Source organism: Opisthocomus hoazin, chromosome 6 (genome assembly GCF_030867145.1).
Source record: "Opisthocomus hoazin isolate bOpiHoa1 chromosome 6, bOpiHoa1.hap1, whole genome shotgun sequence".
NCBI classification, from domain to species: domain Eukaryota; kingdom Metazoa; phylum Chordata; class Aves; order Opisthocomiformes; family Opisthocomidae; genus Opisthocomus; species Opisthocomus hoazin.
The window spans coordinates 9,058,535-9,079,827 of NC_134419.1; the positions used below are offsets into that span (position 1 = coordinate 9,058,535).

General features: G+C 37.7%; 1 protein-coding gene across 7 annotated transcripts in view; it reads left to right on the forward strand.

Moving 5' to 3' along the window:
* The window catches only part of LOC104334200 (AGBL carboxypeptidase 4), a 1,001,604-nt gene that overhangs the window by 613,152 nt on the left and 367,159 nt on the right, over positions 1 to 21,293 (forward strand). For 2 of the 7 annotated variants that reach the window (XM_075424530.1, XM_075424532.1), the window contains exons 2-4: positions 8,700 to 8,833; positions 10,438 to 10,813; positions 17,046 to 17,194. The exons of 3 other annotated variants lie outside the window; for them this stretch is intronic. In XM_075424530.1, coding sequence (XP_075280645.1) covers positions 8,700 to 8,833; positions 10,438 to 10,813; positions 17,046 to 17,194 — 659 coding nt within the window. Of the gene's footprint in view, positions 1 to 1,711; positions 1,790 to 8,699; positions 8,834 to 10,437; positions 10,814 to 17,045; positions 17,195 to 21,293 lie in introns of all 7 variants that reach the window. 2 more of the 7 variants (XM_075424531.1, XM_075424533.1) reach the window with 2 other exon arrangements.

Sequence of the window (21,293 nt, forward strand, 5' to 3'; positions counted from 1 at the left end):
CAGCAGCAAAAAAATTTTGGAACTTTTAGGACTATAGCTGGTAAGTAGTGGGTTGGAATAACCACTATGATAGTGGTGATGGTTATGTGTAATCAGCAGGAGAAAGTGCAGGTAAAAAGGAATATAAAAGCTGGGGTTTATCTGTGCAAGATTTTACCCTTATATTTAGTTTTCTCTTTTCTTATATCACTGTTCTGATTCTGGAAATAAATATCTCTTTCTTTGGTCTTAAACCCTTTTCAACTTACCTGCTTGTTCCTTAGTCACGTTTGCTTTTTGCTTCACCCTAACAGCCAGAAGTCACTTATTTATTTATGTTTATGATATAAAGACATACAGGAGACCTATAGTGTTGTTATTTTTCTTGATCTTAGTACATACATGCACCACCTAACACCAGTTACGCTTCTAAATGTTGTATAAGCTTAGCTACGATACAGCAAAAGTGTGAATTTCAGGATTGTAATAAAATTGACTTCAAAGATAGTATGGTTATGGTAGCTATGGTAACTAACGCGTACTAATTAAAATATGCTAAAATTTGCAGGGGAGTGAAAGGGGAAAAATGTAAGTTAATGTTTTTGTTCTCGTAATTTTACAGTAAAACTTTTTTTTTTTCCCCAGTGCATTGCCTAAGTGCCAGTCAGTCAATTATTTACTTTTTTTTAAAGAAACCCTTTAAAAATAGTAGAGGCTGAACCACATTGTAATTTTTGTATGTAAACTAAGAAATGCGTAAATCTACCCACTGTTTCCATAGCAAGCTTGTTCCTTGGGCAGAGATAGTTGCGGAGGCATCCTGGAGTGTTCCCTGTAGGCTGCTGCTTTATCTGCAGAGTGGCTGGTAGGCAAGATCTCCATGGCTTTGTGGCCTTTGTGATTGTGAAATCATAATCAGGGCTTGGTCCTAATATCATTTTACAGTATGATACAAACTGACTGGTGAGGGCAGCCAGATTGACAAATTGTAGCTGTTATTGAGATTGATGATATCTTTAAATGAACTTTTGAACTTTTGAAGAAAGAAATAGCTTTTATTATCAATAGTTTCCTGTAAAATATTTATCATGTTCAAACTTCTGCAAAAATAATTCCCATAGTTGAGTTTCGTACGTAGGTACAGAGGACAGATTTGAAGGATAGCATTTTAACATCCTACTCCTTTTCAGGGTTTCTTTATTTTGATTTGATGGTAATACTGTATTATTATATTTATTTCAGAAAGGATTAAGAGAGTTGTTCCATAATAGCTATAATCCTTTGTGTTCGACATGTTCAGGGCATTGTACAAATATTAACAAATCTGTACAACACTTCAGTGGGGTAGATGGGGACAGCAACATGGAAAGCTTGAGTGACTCACGGTCAATATTTAAGTAAATATTGGATCCAGGATTAAAACTGTCCTCAGTCTTGTAAAAAGCATGATTTCCTGTTTCTCAGCATAATGTCTTGTCTTTACTTGATCTTCCAGCTCCATGAGATTCTACTGCAGACAAATTCTTCTATACTACTAGAAGTTAAATGGAGGGGAGAGTTTTGCTGACAATAAAGTAATAAAAACTATTTCTAGCAGAGTTTTAGTTTTGAGCCATGTTACTTTTGGTTAATACATTTTGAAGAGACTTTGTATTAACTTTAGATTGAAAAAATAGATTTCATATTAATAATGGACATTAAGAAAGAAGACTTATTTAAGTTTTTCTTGCAGCACAGGTCTGACATCTGGACTGATGCTCAGTAAATCTGAACAATCTGCGGATAAACGAGCACATGTGAAAGGAGAATGGTACAAGACATTTGAATGTTTGCATGTGTATTAGAAATTTGACTACAAATGGGGTTCCATATCAGTAACTCTCACTCCTAGCAGTATCAAACTGAAAATCTCTGTTGTTCCACTAGAAGAAAAAGCATGCATTCAGACCTCAACATTTGTTCCTTCAGTAGCTGGTATGGCAGATTTTTTTTTTCGTGAGAGCAGCAGCAGGTCCATGCTCAGTGAATTTACTTGATTGTTATATTGAATATTAATGAGGGAGAGCCAGTCTTTTTTTTTTTTAAATCATAGAATGGTAAGGGTTGGAAGGGATATTAAAGATTATCTAGTTCCAGCCCCTCTGCCATGAGCAGGGACATCTTCCACTAGACCAGGTTGCTCAGAGCTCCATCCAACCTGGCCTTGAACACTGCCAGGGAGAGGGCACCCACAGCTTCTCTGGGCAACCTGGTCCAGGGCCTCACCACCGTCATGGTGAAGAATTTCTTCCTGACATCTAATCTAAATCGGCCCTCTCTTACTTTAGAGCCGTCCCCCCTTGTCCTATCACTACACACCCTTGTGAAAAGTCCCTCTCCATCCTTCGTGTAGGCCCCTTCAGGTACTGGCAGGCTGCCCTAAGGTTACCCCAGAGCCTTCTCTTCTCCAGGCTGAACAGCCCCAACTCCCTCAGCCTGTCCTCATAGGAGAGGTACTCCAGCCCTCTGATTATCTTTGTGGCCCTCCTCTGGACGTGCTCCAACACATCCATGTCCTTCTTATGTTGGGGGCTCCAGTGATGTAGGACTTGAGACAGAACTTAGAGGTAGAAGTTGTTTATGTAATCTGTCCTCTGCTTCTGTAGATGTTTGGCTCCTTAATCTTTCTCTTCGTTCTTTAGTGCCTTTGTACAAAACAGGTGTGACTTGCTCTCCGTTGTCAGTGACCAGTCTTAATTCAGGCTTCTGGCACATCGTCCTTCCTACCCATCATCTGTAAACCTGTCAAGCAGTGGTTTAAGACCTTTCTGTCTTGCCTTTTCCCAATTTGATTAAGAATTACTTTCATTCTGTTTCCGATTCTTTACACTTGATTGAAATTCACTTCACGAGATTTAGCAGCCTTTTTGGCCACTTCCTCAAGAGCATGTCTTCACCTTCACGTGCTTATTGGCCCTGCCTGTCACAGTGTCACTTGATATGTTGTTCATCCCTGACTTCTTTGCTGACTCTTTGTTCTGAAGACATTCTTCTAGTCACTTGTTTGTGTGTTTATTGTGATCTTCTGTTTCTGGGGAAGTGCTGCAGGACTATTTAATTCTTTAATTTTTAGGGGTGATACTAGCCCAGATAAGGGCAACTCGCAGCTTTACCTTGTAATTCCTAACTTTTTGCACTTAAATTTGTTGTCAGCTGCACGTTGTGACTTCCTTATGCAGAAATGTTTTTCAGCTTATGCTTAGGATATCTCAAAAAATTTTTGTCTGTGTCTCTTGATTTTAGAGTGGGGAGCAAAAATCTTCTTTTCTGTCATTCCCAACCCGAAGTCTTGCTGTCTTTGATTCTGCTTCATCTGCTTTGTTGTTTACACCCAGCTTTACCTTTCTGTCCAACTAACTCTACTTTGTGCAGGTTTCCAATGTGCCCTATATTTATTTCTGTAATCTCTTTTTCTCTGTCCTTCCAACAGAGCTCTTCGAGTCTGCAAGAAAATGCAAAACAATATAGTAAATTTACTGTCCAAATCCTCTTGTGCACACAACTCCTCCTTTTAGCCTCATCAAGTTCAATAGCACCTGTCCTCTTCAAATAACTCCTACATTTCTACTGCTGTCTGTTATCCTGTGTTGTCTCTTACTGTCATTCTGAGTTTCTTCTTCTTTGGTACTGGTCTTAATCTCAGTGTACTACTGGCTCAGAGATGTTTTTTAGGAGACGAATTTTTCTTCCTCTGTATCCTGAATATCTTCTGAGCCTGCAGAACCATTACATTTTCTGAAATCTCTTCTGTTCTTCCTGTTAAAGTCTTCCTTTAATGTTTGCATTAAATTAGCTAAGAAAGTAATTCATAATTCTTTTTTTCCAGTTTCAAATAAACTAGGTAGCTTTTTCTTTTCTTTCTTTTTTTCCTTTTTTTTTTTGTTTTTGTGCTATCTTGCTGTTTTCCTTCTCAATCACTGCAATATTGATTATTGTTTATTTGTGTTTAACTGGCACTTAGGTATCTGTTCCCTGTCGTGCTTGATTGTGTGTAACTGCTTTGAAGCACCAAGGATACATTTGGTTGTGGGTATTTTGCGAAGTGTCTTTTACTTTATGAACTGTAACCAATGCACAACCTGCCAAGGCAGGTGACATTCCCTGCTTTGTAGAAGCAACCTGGCTTCGGTAGCGAAGCAGTTCAGTGCAGCAGTGTGGGAGGAATTTTGTACAGGTGTTGTCCATATGTGTTGGGAATGTGTGTTGGCATATATTCCCTATGCCTAGAAATGGGAAGGGTGATGGTAAATTTTTTTCATCTGTCAGTATATCATGTTTCACAAGGGGTGGAATTTTTTTGAAGGCTTAGAGGAAGGACAAATTTTGCTCAAGGTTCTTTCATTTTATGATTGTAAGATTTATAGCCTTGCCAAGCCCCTTATTTGGACTGATCCCAGACCTGCCATCCCTCATGCACTTGGAGTGCAGAGCTCTCTTCCTCTGTTTTTCCAGCTTTTACTCCAAAGGTGGAAAAAAATCAGCATTTGAACTATTTTTGAAGGGATTAGTTTCTTCAGTTTTTACTTCTAAATTAGAAAGTAAGGAATGTTTTAAGAAGACTTTGAGATTTCCATAGTTTTGCTCTGCATCCCACGATATGGTTTTCCATTTTAGAGCACTAATATATTTTTTACTCTGATTTAACCAACTTGCTTCCTGCCCTGTTAAAGTCGCTTTGTCTGCCTCAGTTCCCTGCCACTGTAGGCTTAAAGATATTACGTTTGGCCTGTATCCACCCATCCTGACACTGAACTGAAGGCCTGACTGAAGAAAACATTCCAGGAACAGTTTATCCTTTGATAGTTGATACAGATTCTCTAATACAGGATTGCTTTTTTTCCAACACTGCTGAGGCCAAATGTCTTCCCAGCCACTCTGAAATAGCTCAGCAGTTCACTTTCTTCTTACTACGTGAATAAGGTGCTCGTATGGGGAGAGATGCTTTCATGTGTGCTGATATTGAGCCTCGTACTTCGGTACATTGTGGAGTTGACTGGCAAGATGTCTCCAAGTCTGACATGTTCCTGGAGTACAGTTATTCCAGTGTGCTTTATTCTGCATATCACATCACAGAATACTATGTTCTCTATTCTCTCACACATTATGGCTACTGTGCACAAAAGCAATTTTTCCTGCTTTACATGTGTCTTCCAGAATGTACCTTCTTAAAGGACAGAGGGCATCGGTCTTGTCCATTTTTGTGCTTCTACCCTATGTATTTTGTTACAAGTACCTAATTAGGTGTGGTAAATGCTAGTTCTCAGCAGCCGGTATCACTGAACCACTTATTCCATATATAGGAAAAACAATAGGCACAACTTTATGACAGTCTGATCATAGCGGCCTAAGAGAAAGTATAATTTTTAACTTGTAGCAAGGTTTAAATGACTGGGGACAAAGTCCAGACAAACCTTTTGCATCATTGCAAAATGGGGCTCTGAGCTACAACGTTTCTAGGGCTGCCCTTCTCTCTCCCGGTGCTCTGTAGCTTCAGGCACGGCATTTCAGGTTGTCCAGCCATTTGGTTCATACCCTGGTTTTCTTCTGGCTCAAAATCGCGCGTGTTTTGTTTTTTGCTGAATTCTTCTTTTGTACCTGTCTTTTGTAGGCTGGCACAACAACAGATGGAGAGTCCTAAGAACTGCTCTCTAAATGCACGTTTGTTCTTCTTTTACCCCTCCCCCTGGTTGCCTCTCCCTTCCTCCCGCCCCTTCCCAAATTCCATTAATATTTATGGAACAAGAGCCAGTACTACAGCATTAGCCTCAAATTCAGAATGAGATTTTTCTGGCTTTATCTGCAGCTAATATAGAAGACAACAGAGGTTTGAAATGCACTTAAAAAAAAAAAAAAAGAAATACAAAAGGTCTTTTCATATCCAACACACTGGATGAATTGTGTTAGGTATAAATAGGTCTACAAAGACCAGACCATATGTTAGAAAATATATGTATTGTTGTTGGAATACAGAGGAATGTAAAATTATTTGCTCATTGACTAAATTAAAAATTCTGAAGATTTAACTTACATGAACTAATTTTCAGAATTGTTTCTTCAAATTTTGTGTGAGCAGAAGAGTTCCTTTCTTCAACTTGCTGATTCATTTACAGGATAAGAAGCAAAATCAGAAAGTCGAATTAAAAGATTTACCAGACGTGAAGGAGAACCATGTTAATAGTCACACCAATAATGTATAAACTAAGTATTTTTAAGGAAGTATATAAATAAACTTTTACATTCAGTCCACCGGTGAACTTTGGCAAACGTAGATTTCATAGGCAAACAGAAATTGTGAGGGGCATAGAAAGAATGAAGAATTCAGATAATTTGCATTGTTTTATTTGACCCCAGACTAAGTATTTTCTTCCATTTCTGTTGTTCAGTGCATAAAATGTGTTCTTAACCGTTATAAATTGACTTAGAAATTAAAAGCCAAAATTAAAAGATAAACATTTCTGTTCTTCCAAAGTATTTTAATGTTGTTTTTTCGTTGGAAAGTATTTGCTGACTTCTACTGTGGTGTGTACATGCACTTACTCCTCTGTGACCGCTTTCCATGAGTGTTTCAAGACTTGCTTTTCCCTGGTCATGGGAAGGACAGCTAGTGTCCGTTTCCAGTTTGCGTGGGGTTCTGGCTACTGGTGACCTCAGCTAGTTGCCAGCAGACAATTTTTTTAACTGTGTGAGGTAACTGGATTGTGTCCATCTTGTGAGGCCAAGGGTTATTTCGGAGCATAGAAACTAATATGCATTCTTCAAATGTGGAAGGAGTTCATCTGCACGTTCTGTGGAAGATAATTTGGCAAGGCAGCCTAGAAAAGCTGGCTCTGCAGTATGCATGTGCTGGTCTTCCTCGAAGGAATTGTGAGTACGTATTTTAGCAAAGGATTCTTCAATCTATCAGATACCACAAAATATATGGTTACAGAAAAAGATTTTTGTTTTTTTTTAATTCAATATGGATTTATTTATTCTTAAATTGCTGTCCTTCCAAGAAGATACCAATACCCGTCAGTCTGTCCTTTAGTTTGTAAATTCGTATTTTTTCCCTTGTTGTCCCTTATTCTCTTCTCTGCTCTCTGACAGAAGAATTGGGTGATCTCACTTTTCTGATGAACCTACATTTTTCCAGATAAATGAAAACGCAGGGGTTTATTTTTCAAAACTGAAACAGTTGGATTGCCTTTTTGTTTTACTAGGATAAGCATCCGTGATACTCTGGGGAATGGAGAATGATCTAAAATAAGCCTAGCTGTTTTTTGTTGTTTATCTGTTTCTTTTTGCATCTGTCTTAGTATTTATTGCTACCATCTGCATTTCAGGTTGTCTAATGTCTTATTCTGCATGTTCTGTGCCTATTTGCTTTACATAGCCTTGGGCTGTAATATCACCATTTGCCTACAAGAGATCCATTTCTATCTGTAACAAAATGAATTGCATTCATCTGTGTAATTCATTTCTAATGAATGCCTTGCTCCTCATTAAACAGTGATTTACCTTTGTTTCCCTTTTCTACACTGTCAACGCCAACCACTTTGAGGTCCTGTGGAGAGATGCTAATTTGAGAAAGCAAAACTCAATGCAGCTAACCACTCACAAATGCCATCCACATTGGCGCTTTCAAAAGTATTCATGGGACCCTTTGTGAAATACAGTTTGCAGGTGGACAAGAAGACTCAAAATGTTTTCTTGATCATAAGGTTTCAGACAACACTTCAGAGTTTAAATGTGTTTCTCCTCGTCAATGTCTTGAACAGGTAGCCAAGCTTGTGAATCTTTTAAGACCTTGTCTGCTCTGCAAGAATTTTACAGCTCATGGGCACATTTGGGGAGACTATACTCTTGATTCCCTGTCTCCTCTGCACCTTTTTCAGGAATATTAAAATATTTCAAACTTATTTGCAGAATGTTTTGAAATAGTTTTGAGATATGTTAGAATGTTTCAGACTTAAAAGTATTTTACTTCTGTTTTTTTATGAGATTCAAAGATTAATGCAACCATTTGTTGGCTTTGTGTATCTAAAGGAAAAGGATTAGTACCATTAACTAAGGAAGCAGGGGTTGTATAGTAATTATGATACAAATTTGGTTCATATGCAACTTTTCTGTAATGCTCTTTCAACCTGTCCTGCAGCATTCCGTTTTCCAGCCCTGCACTTTGCAGAACAGTAGGATCTGCTGTGTGTGCAAATAGATCTGTACTGCTGACAGATGATGGTTAGAGTACAGGATGAATTACGAAGTTTATTTTCACTTTAAACCCAAGCGGAGTTTGAGCTGCAGCAATGGATTATGAATATGAAAAGACTGTTGGTAAACATAATTTAAAACAATAGAAATGGTTTTTAGGAAGTTATTTTATTTACAGCATCTTTAACTCATTTTAGTGATAGTACAAGCTACTCATTGACACTTTCGATCACTCACATGAATTTAGCTTTGCATTTTGCAATATTTATTCTTGTGTTTGGCCAGATTAATCCCCTGTTGAAACTTTAGAATTGTCACTGGGCATCAGTTGAGTTCCACCATGGATTGATTTGATCATAGTACTATGAGGGGACTGAGGCGTGGGAGATGTTTTGGTTTTTTTTTTAACCGGTCTTGCCTATGTCGTGTAGTATTTGGAAGTAAGAACACTGATTAATGTAACGAAATTTTATTTTCAATATACATTTTAGAGGACAAAACTGACCTTGAGAACAGTGTGATGCAGAAGAAAATTAAAATCCCCAAACTCACTCTCAATCACGTAGAAGAAGCTGGGGAGGTTACAGATTATGGGGAAGAAGATGTGGAGCTTAGACACAGTAAGGTACTGAAGTATTTCCTTTTTTTTTTTTTTTTTCTTTTTTTTTCCTCCCCCCCTTCCTTTTTTTTTTTCTTTTTTTCTTTTTTTTGGAAGTGCTTGGGGCAACATATACAGACATCATAGCTTAAGAATTCCAGGTCTGCTCTTGATCCCCTTAAAACACTGTGTTTTGTGAAATCGGGTCAAACTGTGTGTGGGAGTGGGCTACGGGTTTGCAAAACCTGATTTATGTGCAATCGAACGTTTTCCTGTTTATACCGTCTGCACAGTTTAATTGCCATTTGAGTTTTTTGGAACAGTGCTCTTACACTTTGGCCCAGAATGCTTTAAAAGTCACCAGTTACATGAACATTGAGCAGCTGTTCTCGGTGGCACTTGTGACCTATTGTGCGTTGCTTGTTTGGTATTGGAAGGGTGCTCTGAGACTCCCCAACTACACCAGTGGGCGAGAAGACAAATTGACAGGACTGCATCCCTCCATTGTAACTGCCAGTTGCCTTTTTAGGTCCAGATGCCAGAAATGCACTATGTATATGTATTTATTTTTTGATATCAAATGATTTCTTTAAAAGTCTGCCAACCTTCAAAATAAAATACTGCTCTGTGGCTTCATGTGTTTTGCAGCTGCAGGAATGATACTAGTACATTTCTTTATGGTGGGCCAGCTTTTATTTTTTTTTCCTTTTTAGAACATGCGTGGAGCAGGCGTAACATCAAATAATCTTATTTTCTGCCACATTACTCATGGATATTGTGGTATGGGAATTGATAGTGTCAGCTTCTTGTCTCTAACCTGTGAGCTACATTTGCTTTCCTTGCAGTTGCTTGGAAGTTCAAATGCTTTTTATGTATTTGACCAATAAAACTTAGTGGCTGTTACCTGCATTGTCACATTTTAATACCACTATCCAGGCCCCAGAAAACAGGTGTGCTTTCATTTTTAGGGTTTATGCAGATGACCGAAGGTAAATTTCTGCTGAGAGTTCAAAGGACGTGAAGCCTCTGCAATGCAGTACTAATAGAAGGAATCAGTTGATCATGACTCAGTCACTTGCATCAGGCAGCTGGGTGAACGTGCTAGAGCAATAGTCAGAGAAGGTCTTGTCTCCCAAAGAGAGGGAAGGGCAAGCCCTCTGTTCACTAAACAGCTTTGTATGGTATGCTGCTTTCATCTCTGATGTTGTTACAGGTGACAAACATAGCCCATAGTTGATTCTTTCTCTTAGTTATCATGTCATAAATCTAAACGTTAAGGGTAAACTTTAAAGGAAATGAGATACACATCCATTTTTTTTTTAAAGATAAATATCTCTGTATATGTAATAAAGTGAGCTATATACACTCAGCTTGCAAGTGTTGCACAAATGCAGAAAGGCAGGCCTTTAGCTGCCTGAGAAGTTTGTATGTACATTTAGCTGAATTATGCTTGCATGATAGTTACGATGTATATCCACAAGAATCTGTTAGGCAAAACATTTTTACAGACAGACTTTGTCTTGCTTTTTTTGGAAAACAAGAATATTAATGGTTCTGAAGTCCGTCAAATTTTAATTTGTATTACATCTTACTGCTTTCCTAATTTATTTATTTTTTATTGTAATGTGCAGAGACAAGATGGGAGGAAACAAAGTGAAGGTACACACAAAAGCATTGAAGCAGTTGTTGCTCGCCTTGAAAAACAGAATGGTATGAGTCTCAGTCATACTTCCAGCCCTGAGGAGGCTTTTATGGAGACGTCGGAAGGCATGAACAACATGGACGATGCTGTAGTTCCTCGGATTCTGTATGAAGAATTGTTGAGGAGTTACCAACAGCAACAAGAAGAAATGAGACACATTCAACAGGAGCTTGAGAGAACGCGGAGACAGCTTGTGCAACAGGCAAAGAAGCTAAAGGAGTATGGGGCACTCGTGTCAGAAATGAAAGAGCTCAGAGACTTGAACAGGAGACTCCAGGATGTACTGCTTCTAAGACTAGGTAGTGGTAAGTGCCGGACTTAAATGGGACTAGTTTTAATGAATTTTGCAAGTGTGATCAGTAGTAATGGAAATGTATTTGAAGAATAGCGGTGGTCGTTAAACTGGACATTGAATGTTAAAAGGGTTTTCTGCTATGGCTGTACAATATATGTTGAATTTGTATTCTATGTACGTCTGGGATTTTCTTTAATGATAGTAGAGGTCTTTGTGCTGGTATGGTTGAATGAGTTCCATTTTAAGCAGCTGTATTTTAAAGAGTCTCTGACCTTCCAGTTTATGCTGAAAAAGATAATAAAGCATCATCTGCAAAATATACCAATATGTTCCAGTTTAGAAAGAAAAAAAGGCGAAAGAAAAGGCAGTGGAATGAATATATGGGCTAAAACTATTTTATTATTTTGAGTTAGGGATTTTGTTTATTGTTATGTGACTGTATTACCTTCCATTTTCTGCCCCCTCTTCCTATTAGTAGCTTATTAGAATGTGATTTATTCCTGAACTTCTTAGCAGTGGCTTTAAACAGCCATGCTGTTTGAAAAATAATGGATTGTTAAAGAATAATTAAACCAACTTTTTATATTAGTGTCCCGTTTATCAACGCTTGTTACAAAATGCAGGTTTGTGTAATTTGGATTTAAATTTTAAGTATCCTGAGTCAATTGCTCGTTTGTTTTCGTTTATAACGATTATTTAACCATTCTGTTGGAATAAATGGGAAAAAAGACAAAATAAAAAGTTCATCCTTTTCATTGAAGATGGTACCCTTGAAATACCTTGAAATATTTTACTAATTTATATTTATTTGCTATTAGAATGTGGTACTGCTGTGTTGAAGATTTGCTCGGTGACTGAAACTTGGTTAAAATTTGTGCATCCAAACTTAGCATGCTGTTTCTTATGTCTGCCTTTGTGTATCTGGAAAGTTAATTTTTGCATGTAAATTGGGTATTGGCTCTTCTACTTGACTTGAACGAGTGCATGCAATTTGCATGTGGGTCTGAGTTACATTCACCTACAAACCTGAACCTGAGAGAGCATGTGCCTGTGCTGTAGCATGCGTTGAGGTGTGCCAGCAGGTTTGGAGCCAGGTCCTCGAAGCAGCATCTGACAATTTGATCTGGGTGTTTGATTGTGAATGCTCTTTATTGTTACACTGTGCATAATTAAAGTGTCATTACTTATTATAAACATTCTAGTTAACTTTTTAAATAAAACTAAATAGGCAAGGTTTCCACAGTCTGAAAAACACGAAGTGGTTGGCAGTAGATTCCACTGAGCTTTCTAAAATTTTCCTTGGGTGGAAAGATGTTTCTTCATCTGCAAGTAGTTAGCTGGAATTTATGTGAATGGAGCATCAGCCAGATGTTAGTAGGCAATGGGGCTGAACAGCGTAAAATACCAATTTAGTGGGTAGACTTGACAGCAATCTGAGTGGTGAGACCAGCGATGAAATGAAGGCAGCTTCTGAATTCTGTCTCGTTTCTTTCATTTTAAGGAAGAAGGGATGCATTTTTTTTTACTTGAGATGAATCAAGAAAGCTTAGAAGAAAAAGGAAAAAAGAAAAGGAAAAAAAAACCAAAAACAAAAATCCCACAAAACCCAAAACCTCTTGGAAAAACTACTGAATCTTCTCTAAATACTGGGCTTGAATTTCCATTGTATCAGTCTGGCATCTGCTTTACAACTGAAAATAAATCTTGATTATGTGGAAGACAAGTTATTTTAATCATGTTCCTGGACAAATATGAATTATAGACAACTTCCAAAAAAGTCCCTGATTGTTATTATTTGTATGGAACTTTTCATGGATGACAAAGGTAGAATTTGGCCCTGTTGGCTGTGTCCTTCCCAGGATGTGTGTTTCCGAAGACTCAATGTATTAACTGCCAATAACTCTTGCCTTTCCTTGTAGCCTCATTCACAGTAGAGAAACAACCAGATTCTAGAAAGACAAGTACAAAATCTAGAAATAATGGGAAAGGGAGACATTTTCAGCAAATTGTAAATTAGAGAGTCTGATGGCAGTGTGAAAAAGTGCTACTATTAATCAAGAAACAGATATGTAAAAACTTCTTTAGTCTTCCTTACTTTTCCAGCTTATAAATGAGGTATGTTTGGGTATGTGAATGTTCTGTGACAATTGTTCAGAAAATAGATTACATCCTGAATTCATCTTCAGTTGTTGCAGCAATCTCTTAAACCTAGAGTTTCAAATTACATGTAATTTATGTTATGCTGCACTTCTAGTAGGCTGGACTTAATGCAAACTAATTGCATTTCTGTTTCACCTTGGAGACTTCTGATTTCTTTGCATGAGATGACAGCTGGTTTGTGCTGATGAATTGCAGCTGGGGGAAACGCATGCCTGTTGCCATTTTAAACTTGCAGATCAAATATAGAACAGCCTCTTGAGCTAACGTTCAGTCAAGTATCCAGTCTCCTAATTTCCCGTCAATGTGTTGATTTCAGTGAGAAGCTAGAAGTCAATGTATTCTATGTTAGAGCTAGGCCTTCATCTCTGCTACTAAACTTGAGCCACTCTTGTGGGAAGAGTGAGGTTCTTAATCTTTCACGTGGTGACACTGAATTGCTCTTTGTTCTAAAAGAGCCTTGAAAGCAGATGTGACAGATGACAGTAGTGAAATCAGTACTGATCCATGGGGATATGTTGAAGCTTCTTTGTGATTCTGATACACTGTTGCCCAACAGATTGCTTCCTGGAGGAGGCGGGCGTTTGACCAGGGCTCTAGGGACCAAAGCAGTGGGGGAACGTGATGACTCATGGAAGAGGTTACGGTATCCCTCATCCAAGCTCCCTGAAGAACACATGCAGCCAAACCTCTTGTTGCTTCCCTGCGTTGGGATCAGGAATCCCTGCAATCGTAGGCCTTTGCACTTTATATTTGTTCTGTTGCACCTGAAAACACACTAATTTGCCCTGTTCTTATCAATCTACAGTAAGACGTTTTAGAGAATTAAATCACTGACTCTTCCCTGTAGACATGACTTTAAACAGTCCTTGGATTGCAAAAGATAAAAATGTCAGTAAGTTTTGAAAAAGTAGTTATCTTCAGGGTAAGATCTGTGCAGTTTATTGTGGTTGTATATGGCCAGAAGTAGTGAAGTTGTATCAGGGATAATGTTTGAGTGTTGTTCAGTCCCTGATAAATACCGTGTTTTCATGTTGTATTGCTAAGAACTAGTGTTGCTCTGAAGTCAAGGATTGTATTCACCTCCATTCATTCACATTCATTCATCGGCACACACACACAGCCCCCCAGCTGGTTATTTTTAATCCCAGTTTAATTTCAGTGATCCAGTTTACAGCGTCTTGGGACTGACACCATGACAGGAAGAATGAAATGGTATTTGTGCCTTAGCACATGTAAGGAATTATTATTCAGCTTTTCTAGATTTGTTTGGCTTTTTGAAGTAAAAAAAATTGTCCAAGGTTTCTATCAAGTACGAGTACAAGAAGTAGGCTATATGTAGTACTTCCCCTTCTCAGACTCCTGTTGTTTTCATTCAAATTCTGATAGGCCATGTGGAAAAATAGCTTGCGGCTTACAAATATGTATTGACCACTTTATCAGTTAATTTATTTTGGCTTGCTCACTAATTTTTGGGTAGCGTGTAGCCTAAGATGCATTTTTTGAGTAACAGAGGTGATGAAGGGAAGCCTTCTATCTTCATCCTCCATTTGAAGCTGCTGGCCTCTCGGACATTATGGAAACTCTACAGTGAGAAGGAAAAAGATTTTGCAATAAAACATTTGTTTCCTTTTTGCATTCTGAAGAATTTATTTTTTTTATGATCCTTATTACATAAGTGCTACAATTGTTAAGCCATTAGATAGTGGCATATATTTTTGTGTGTCCCGTTCATCCTCTTTAAAATAAGATGCAGAGCAGGAGACCTACAGAGAGAGGAAACTTTTAGAATGTGATGCCTGGTAAATTGGGAACACAACTCCGATTAGCAGTAAGGCAGTAGTGCGGGTTGCATGTTCAATTCATGAGTTGCTGAGTTGAAAATGCAATCTTTAGTAGTTGGTGAAAGTAGCTGTGAAGATTACCTAGTTAGAGGCAGATTTCTGTTTGGGAAGAAAAAATGAGTAGGCTATAAAAGAGGACATTTTAAAGGCTTTCTGTTGGTGACTTCTAAGCAAGCAGTAAAGCATGAATTGCAGTAGAGGTTTTTCTGACCTGTTAGAGCTATGCTTATTGTGAACTTCAATCAGCTGTTTTTCTTGGGGGAACTTCAGAAACCAAATCCCAGTTATGTCAATATATTACTATAAACAAAACAGTAAAAGACTTCTAAATAGCAACTAGTAAAAGCGTTTAAACTGAGATAAACGTTTCCTTCTAGGAAGAAGTCCTCAAAGTGACTTTCAAAATGTAAGAAAACTGAGAATAGCGCTTTGTTGAAGAATGTGTTCTTAAAGTAACAGCTAAAGGATCACTTTGAAGTTCACACTGTCAAATATGTCACTGCGTCTGCTTGTTCAGGTGTGCCCACACTGAAGTGTGGGCAGACTTTGCGTGGTTTAATCGATCCAGGATTTTCCCCCAGTCTGAATCAGTTCAGCAGTCTCAAGTTTAGAAAGTTGAGTTTGTGTTGGCCATGCCATTCTATATGCATGATAATAGAAGTGCTTATTAAAATGACTATGAAATTATAATGCAAATAGTATGTTTTTTGTGATTTCTCCATTTGTGCCATGCTTGCATTGCGTATGGCCCTTAAGACAGTCTGGTGGCACTGTAGTATAGGGTTGTCCAAGTTGCCAAGACAGCTTTTAGTTGTTGCTGAGCGTCAAGTGGCAGTCAGCTGAGAATATTTAGTTAGCTAGGTAGGTGTAGAATAAGCTATAGCATAAATGTCAAATGCTGACAATGGAGGAAACACTGATATCACTGTATAATAATCAAACTGTACAAAGAAGGAGGAATGAATACTTTGCTTGTTCCAGGTACAGGAACTATTTAAGATACGTGACTCAAGACTTGAGTTCTGGTGCCAGCTTGACTTGCAGAGTTAGATCAATTCAGGGCTTGGTCGATGTGCACAAACACTGAGGAGGGAAGCTGCACCATGACGGTGACCTGATTATTGAATTGTCATTTGTTGAAGATGTCAAGGTTGGGCTACAGGGTGCTGCAGTGCTCTCAGCTCCAACCTGGTACAATATAGTTCTTACAAGTGGGTTAGTTTATCCTTATAGTTCTTGGAAGTGGCTGATAACCGTGGTGTCCAGCGTCAAAGCTGGCAACCTTGCTGTGTTAACAAACCACCGTCCCTGAGGGGAACTTCAGTGACTGCCGGAGTTTCTTGTGGGCCCAGAGACAGACATCAAGAGACAATGATAGGCTTGGGGCCATAGCCTGTCCTAGACTTCTGGTCTAACTGCTGCAATGAAAGGAATAATGAAATCCAGTTCACAAATTATTTTATTTTGTTCTTCTGCCTTTTTAGGAACACTTTATAAGTTTGATCTGGAAAAGAAAAGCTGATGACTGACAAAATAATTATCCTCCTTTGAAGCCTCAAACATGTGCTTAGTAGTATTCTGTTGTTTAATCTGTGCTTAATTTTTGTTGATTACATTAAAAATAAAAAAAAGTGTGTTGGATGGATTGGACAATCAAAATTCTAATTTATATGGGTTTTTTTTAACCTTGGATACTCTTTCTGTGCATGATACTTTAGCATAAGTAGCCTAAGCCTGTTTCCTTTATAGCATTTCTGTACATCCTCACTTTTTTTAATAAACCTGTTAGAACTAAAGAGATTTCAAATTTCTATAAAATTTGTAATTCTATATGGATAACATATAATTGTCAGAGTAAATTATGCAGGTTTCTGTGCAAATATATAGTAATTCTTATTTGAAGAACTACTATTGTTGCTTTTGGTTTATAATTCCCGTGTCATTTTAACGTAATTTCCATAGTGTGCATTGAAGCAATCTTACCCATAGCTGTAATTGTCCATATGCTTTAAGATGAAAAATAACGATTTAAATTAAAATTAAGCATTCTAATATTTATAAAGCAGAGTTACTTATCCTGCTTTTATTTGTTGATGTTCAGAAGTAGGATTTTGGTTTAGACTCTTTCTGACTTTGAAATGAACATGACTGATGTGTTATTTTATGCTAACCATGGGTGATGAAGTGATTGATTTCATGTTCTCTGGGATAGCAGACAGCTCTCTTTTCTTAACTGTCTAGGACCTGCCATTGAGCTTGAAAAAGTAAAACCAGAATCAATTGAGCCTGAACCTGAGGTACAGAAGACCTTCAGTGAGGAAGCAAATACATCAACGTACTATCCTGCCCCTGTTCCAGTAATGGACAAGTATATTCTCGAGAATGGAAAGGTATTTAAAATTAAATATAGCATGAATAGTTTGTAAATGTCCATCAGGTGATTTTCTTGTGGAATTTTCATGGTCTTGGGGGTTTTGCATGGCAGGAGCTTATACAAACTTCCTCAGTTTTTATAAAGGCATGCTATTATGCTGAGGAAAATTATGAAATTACACAAATATGAAGAGCATAGAAAATTATCCTCAGTGATGAGCACATTAAAGTCTGTGTAACACAAGGAATATAATTGTTAAATATGCATGCACAAGCACATTGACATAGTCTTCAGTTGGTGACATACATAAATCCACCAAATACAGACCAGAGTCAATAACCCATGTTATAAAGTTACAGGAGTCTATTTAACAGAAATAGTTTTTCCTAAAAGGTCTTTAACATTCTTAGTGTGCTGTAGTCGTGTTGCAGAGAAACCTTCGTATTTTGGCTGGAGTCCAGTAGATAATTGTGAACCCTGGAATGGAGATGGGCTCGCTTGAATCTGGTAGGAGCGTTGCCACTGAGTTGAGCTGGTGTAGTGCTACTTTCCAGATTGATGAAATACCATCTACCTAGAGTTCACGAGAACCTGACTGATATGTTGTCTGTTCATCTGCCAAGGACTGGTTTTATAGCTGTTGCTGCTATCATTAAATTAACGTTATATTTCTTTTACAAAAGTGTATGTCCTGCAGAATTGCCAATGCAGATCCTGTTTCTTAGGATATGTATGCATTTGGTACCATAATCTGAGAACCTTTTAGGAGGAAACCTCCATTTCAGTGTTGGCATACAGTAGAGTTACTGATGGAATAGCATGAAATAGTATATTTTCAGATCTGCATTACAAGATTGACTGCACAAGTGTCTGTCATTCTTGAAGATGAGTTGAACATAATTTTTGAGGAAAAAATGCATGTGAAAAATAGTATAATTTTGGCAGTTTGACAGGTATTTGGTTCAGATAGCTTTTTTTTTTTTCCTAATATATTTAACATAAGTCATTTGCTTGTATATTTTGTGTATATTTGTGCTATGAAAACTTAGCATATATTACTGTGGGAGTTTGAATTTACCTCCTTTTTTTTCTGCTTAAGATCTGTGGGATAAGGCACATCCTTTAGTATTTGTATGCAACTTTTCCTGCACCTTTATTTCATCTGCCAGCTTCTTGGCACTTCTGTTGCTGAAGTTTTCTCTGTCTTTGCAGATGTTACTATCTCTTTAGTTTTCTTTTTCTAATTTTGATCTTTCTTTAAGTTTGCCTATTTATTGGGGCTTCAGCCAACTCAGGTGTCAGAAATGTGAACTAATTATGTATTTAGAGTGTTGGAGGATGTTTTTTTCATTTTTCCTTATTTATGCCTTTTTTTTCATTAGTCCTTTATTGACATACACCATTAGAGTAGTTGAGATACTTTTTTAGAAGTCTTGCCCTTTGTGGCATTGGATTTGATCTTAGTAGGATTCTTTCAAAGGAGATAAATCTCTCCCCGCTGGAGGGAGAACAGTTACTGAAAAAGAGCTGATGGCATTCATTTAAAGAAAAGAAAAGAAGAAAGGAAAAAAAAAAAAGAAAAAAAAAGAGATCATCTTCTGAGATAGATACATTTTAGATATCTTGCATATGTTAGCACAGTTACGGTGGTGAGCATTGCTTTGAATTTGCTGTTGTTTCTGTTGCATTGTGCTTGAAAGTTGATCCTACAGTTGCTGGTATTGGGGGTAAAGTTCCTATTGATTTCATAAAGCCAAGGGTCTTGGCCCATGGGGCATCTCTTCCAGCAAGAAGGAAATGGCTTCTGAATCTGGAGTACAGTAAGCTTCCCATAGCTTTGGGAGTAATAGGAAACAGTACCAAGACTGTTTTACAGAGAGGTAAACTGAGACGTGGACAAATTGAATTCCTTGCCACAACAGTGCTAGAAATAGAAGAAGGGAGACATAGGATTTCTGTGTCTGTGGCTGTCTGTCATGTAGTTGCTGTTACCATAGGTATTTCATAGCAGTGATAACTTTCTTTAATAAATGAAGCGTGTTCAAAGAAGAGATGATCTGTCTGAAACATAAATATTATAAGTATTTGCTGTAACTTGTTTTCTTTTAAATAACATAAAGCTAATGAATAATGTAGTAGCCTAAGAGACTAAACAATCTTTAGCAAAGACCAACCCTAATTTTGGCAGAGGGGAATCAGATTTTTGATCAAATACAGCAGTCTCTACAACCAATGTAATACAGACATCAAAAATTTGGCACGGCACAACATTCCTAATCTTAGTTATTTTCTAAGTAACTTATACTTGTTTTTACAGATAACTTTTCCAGGATCAAGACAGAAATTACTGAATTATAACTGTAATGTGATTGTTTTCTGAGCAGAGACTGCTCACTCGGATTGAAGTTGCCTTACAAAATATGTAGAGAGCACCGAAAGAGTAATTTTTTTAAAGCAATTATGAAGAGACTCAACAATAGAAAAGGAAGGAAAAACAGGGATGTTCATGTTGTGCTCATTACTAGTTCCATTTCTGTCCATGACGAAATCTAAGTCCCATGTGGACTTGTGAAAAGCTTCTTAAAATCCCGTTAGTGTAGAAGATTCTGCAGGAGAGGCAGTTTGCTTTATGGTTTTATGCTTCGAGGAGGTTAGACATTTCATTTTTTTTTCATAAGGTAGCTGGTAGCCAGATCGTTAATATTTTTTGTATTTAAGTTTTTAAACAACTAGTTGCTTTTGAAGGATGCTGTTGTAATAAAAAATTTCTTCGGGTTATAGCCCTCATTAACAATTAAAGCAGGTTTCCATTTAAAGGAAAAATGGTATTTGGTTGAGTACAGGCAGTAAAATTATGGGTATATAAAATTTTGCAGTAGCTTTATCCAATTTTCATTCCATTTAATGGGACTTACGTGATGCTTTTCAGATCTGTATGGGTAGCAGGCATGGTTTATGTAATGCCACATGAAAGGAGTAAAACCATGAAAAACTAAGAGCAAAACAGTTAAGGCTAACAGAGTCTTCTAATATGGCTTTGCCGTAGAATTTTGTTCACAGGGTTTTTTTTAATCGTGAGGAGGCAGTAAGTTTTTATTAAAGTGTTAGTGTTACAGAAAGAACCTCCATTTGATCAGATTTTATGAAACCTAAATTTTGAATATAACAATCCAATTGATACATATTTTTGTAATTTTGCACTTTTACAGAATGATCTGAAAGTAAGTTCTGTGTTCTTCCTTTCCAGGGCAGTGAACTCTTTTCAATAATTAGAATAGCTAGGTCACACATTAGCTTGTCATGGGTGACGAGCAAGTGTGGGTCCAACCGAATGAGGTTCATCACCATGTGAACAAAGCTTTCTGTGTGCAGAGGTAGTTCAGGTGTCTGCACTGTACTCCAGGAATCAGGAACGTTGATGTACAAGGCACAAAGTGTTCTCTGTGGTTCTACACAGGGCTAGTGTTTGCATCCAGTTGGCCTTACTGGTTGTGCTGATGTCAGACCTGTACTGATTACTAGTGGAACTATTTTCCTTGCTATTACTTTGAAGGTGTCCTGGTTATCAGGAGGACTCTCAGCTCAAACATACATACTGCCAGCCTAAGGATGGTACTCGGATTCTTGTCCTGCATTCATCTTAAGTCTGGAGCACTGGGAATCTTGGGGTAGAGATACAGTGTAGCTCTGTGGGAGTTAACCTAGCATAGTCAATGCTGAGCAAAGCTAATAAGCACAGCTAGACTCAAGCAGCTTCCTTCTGGAGACTCTGCAATGGCTTCACACTGCATTTCCCAGTCCTCGTATTATACTGCTTTACTACTTGAATGAAATACCTCTGGTCCCCATTGTCTGGATAATGGAAAGTTTGTGATGTTGCAACAATGGGTCATTGCCTTACTACAAAACAGTATTCACCTGGACAGATTGATCATACATGCTGGGCAAATTGGAATTTTTACAAAGCTTCTAAGCTCTCTTGGCTTATATGGAAATTGGAGCTCTCAAAATCCCTTCTCCTCTTCTAGTTAATTTAAACGATCAGGCTGAATTTTGCCAACTGGTACAGGATACAACTTAGGAATTATTTCCATCTCTGCTGCCTCCGAAGTAAT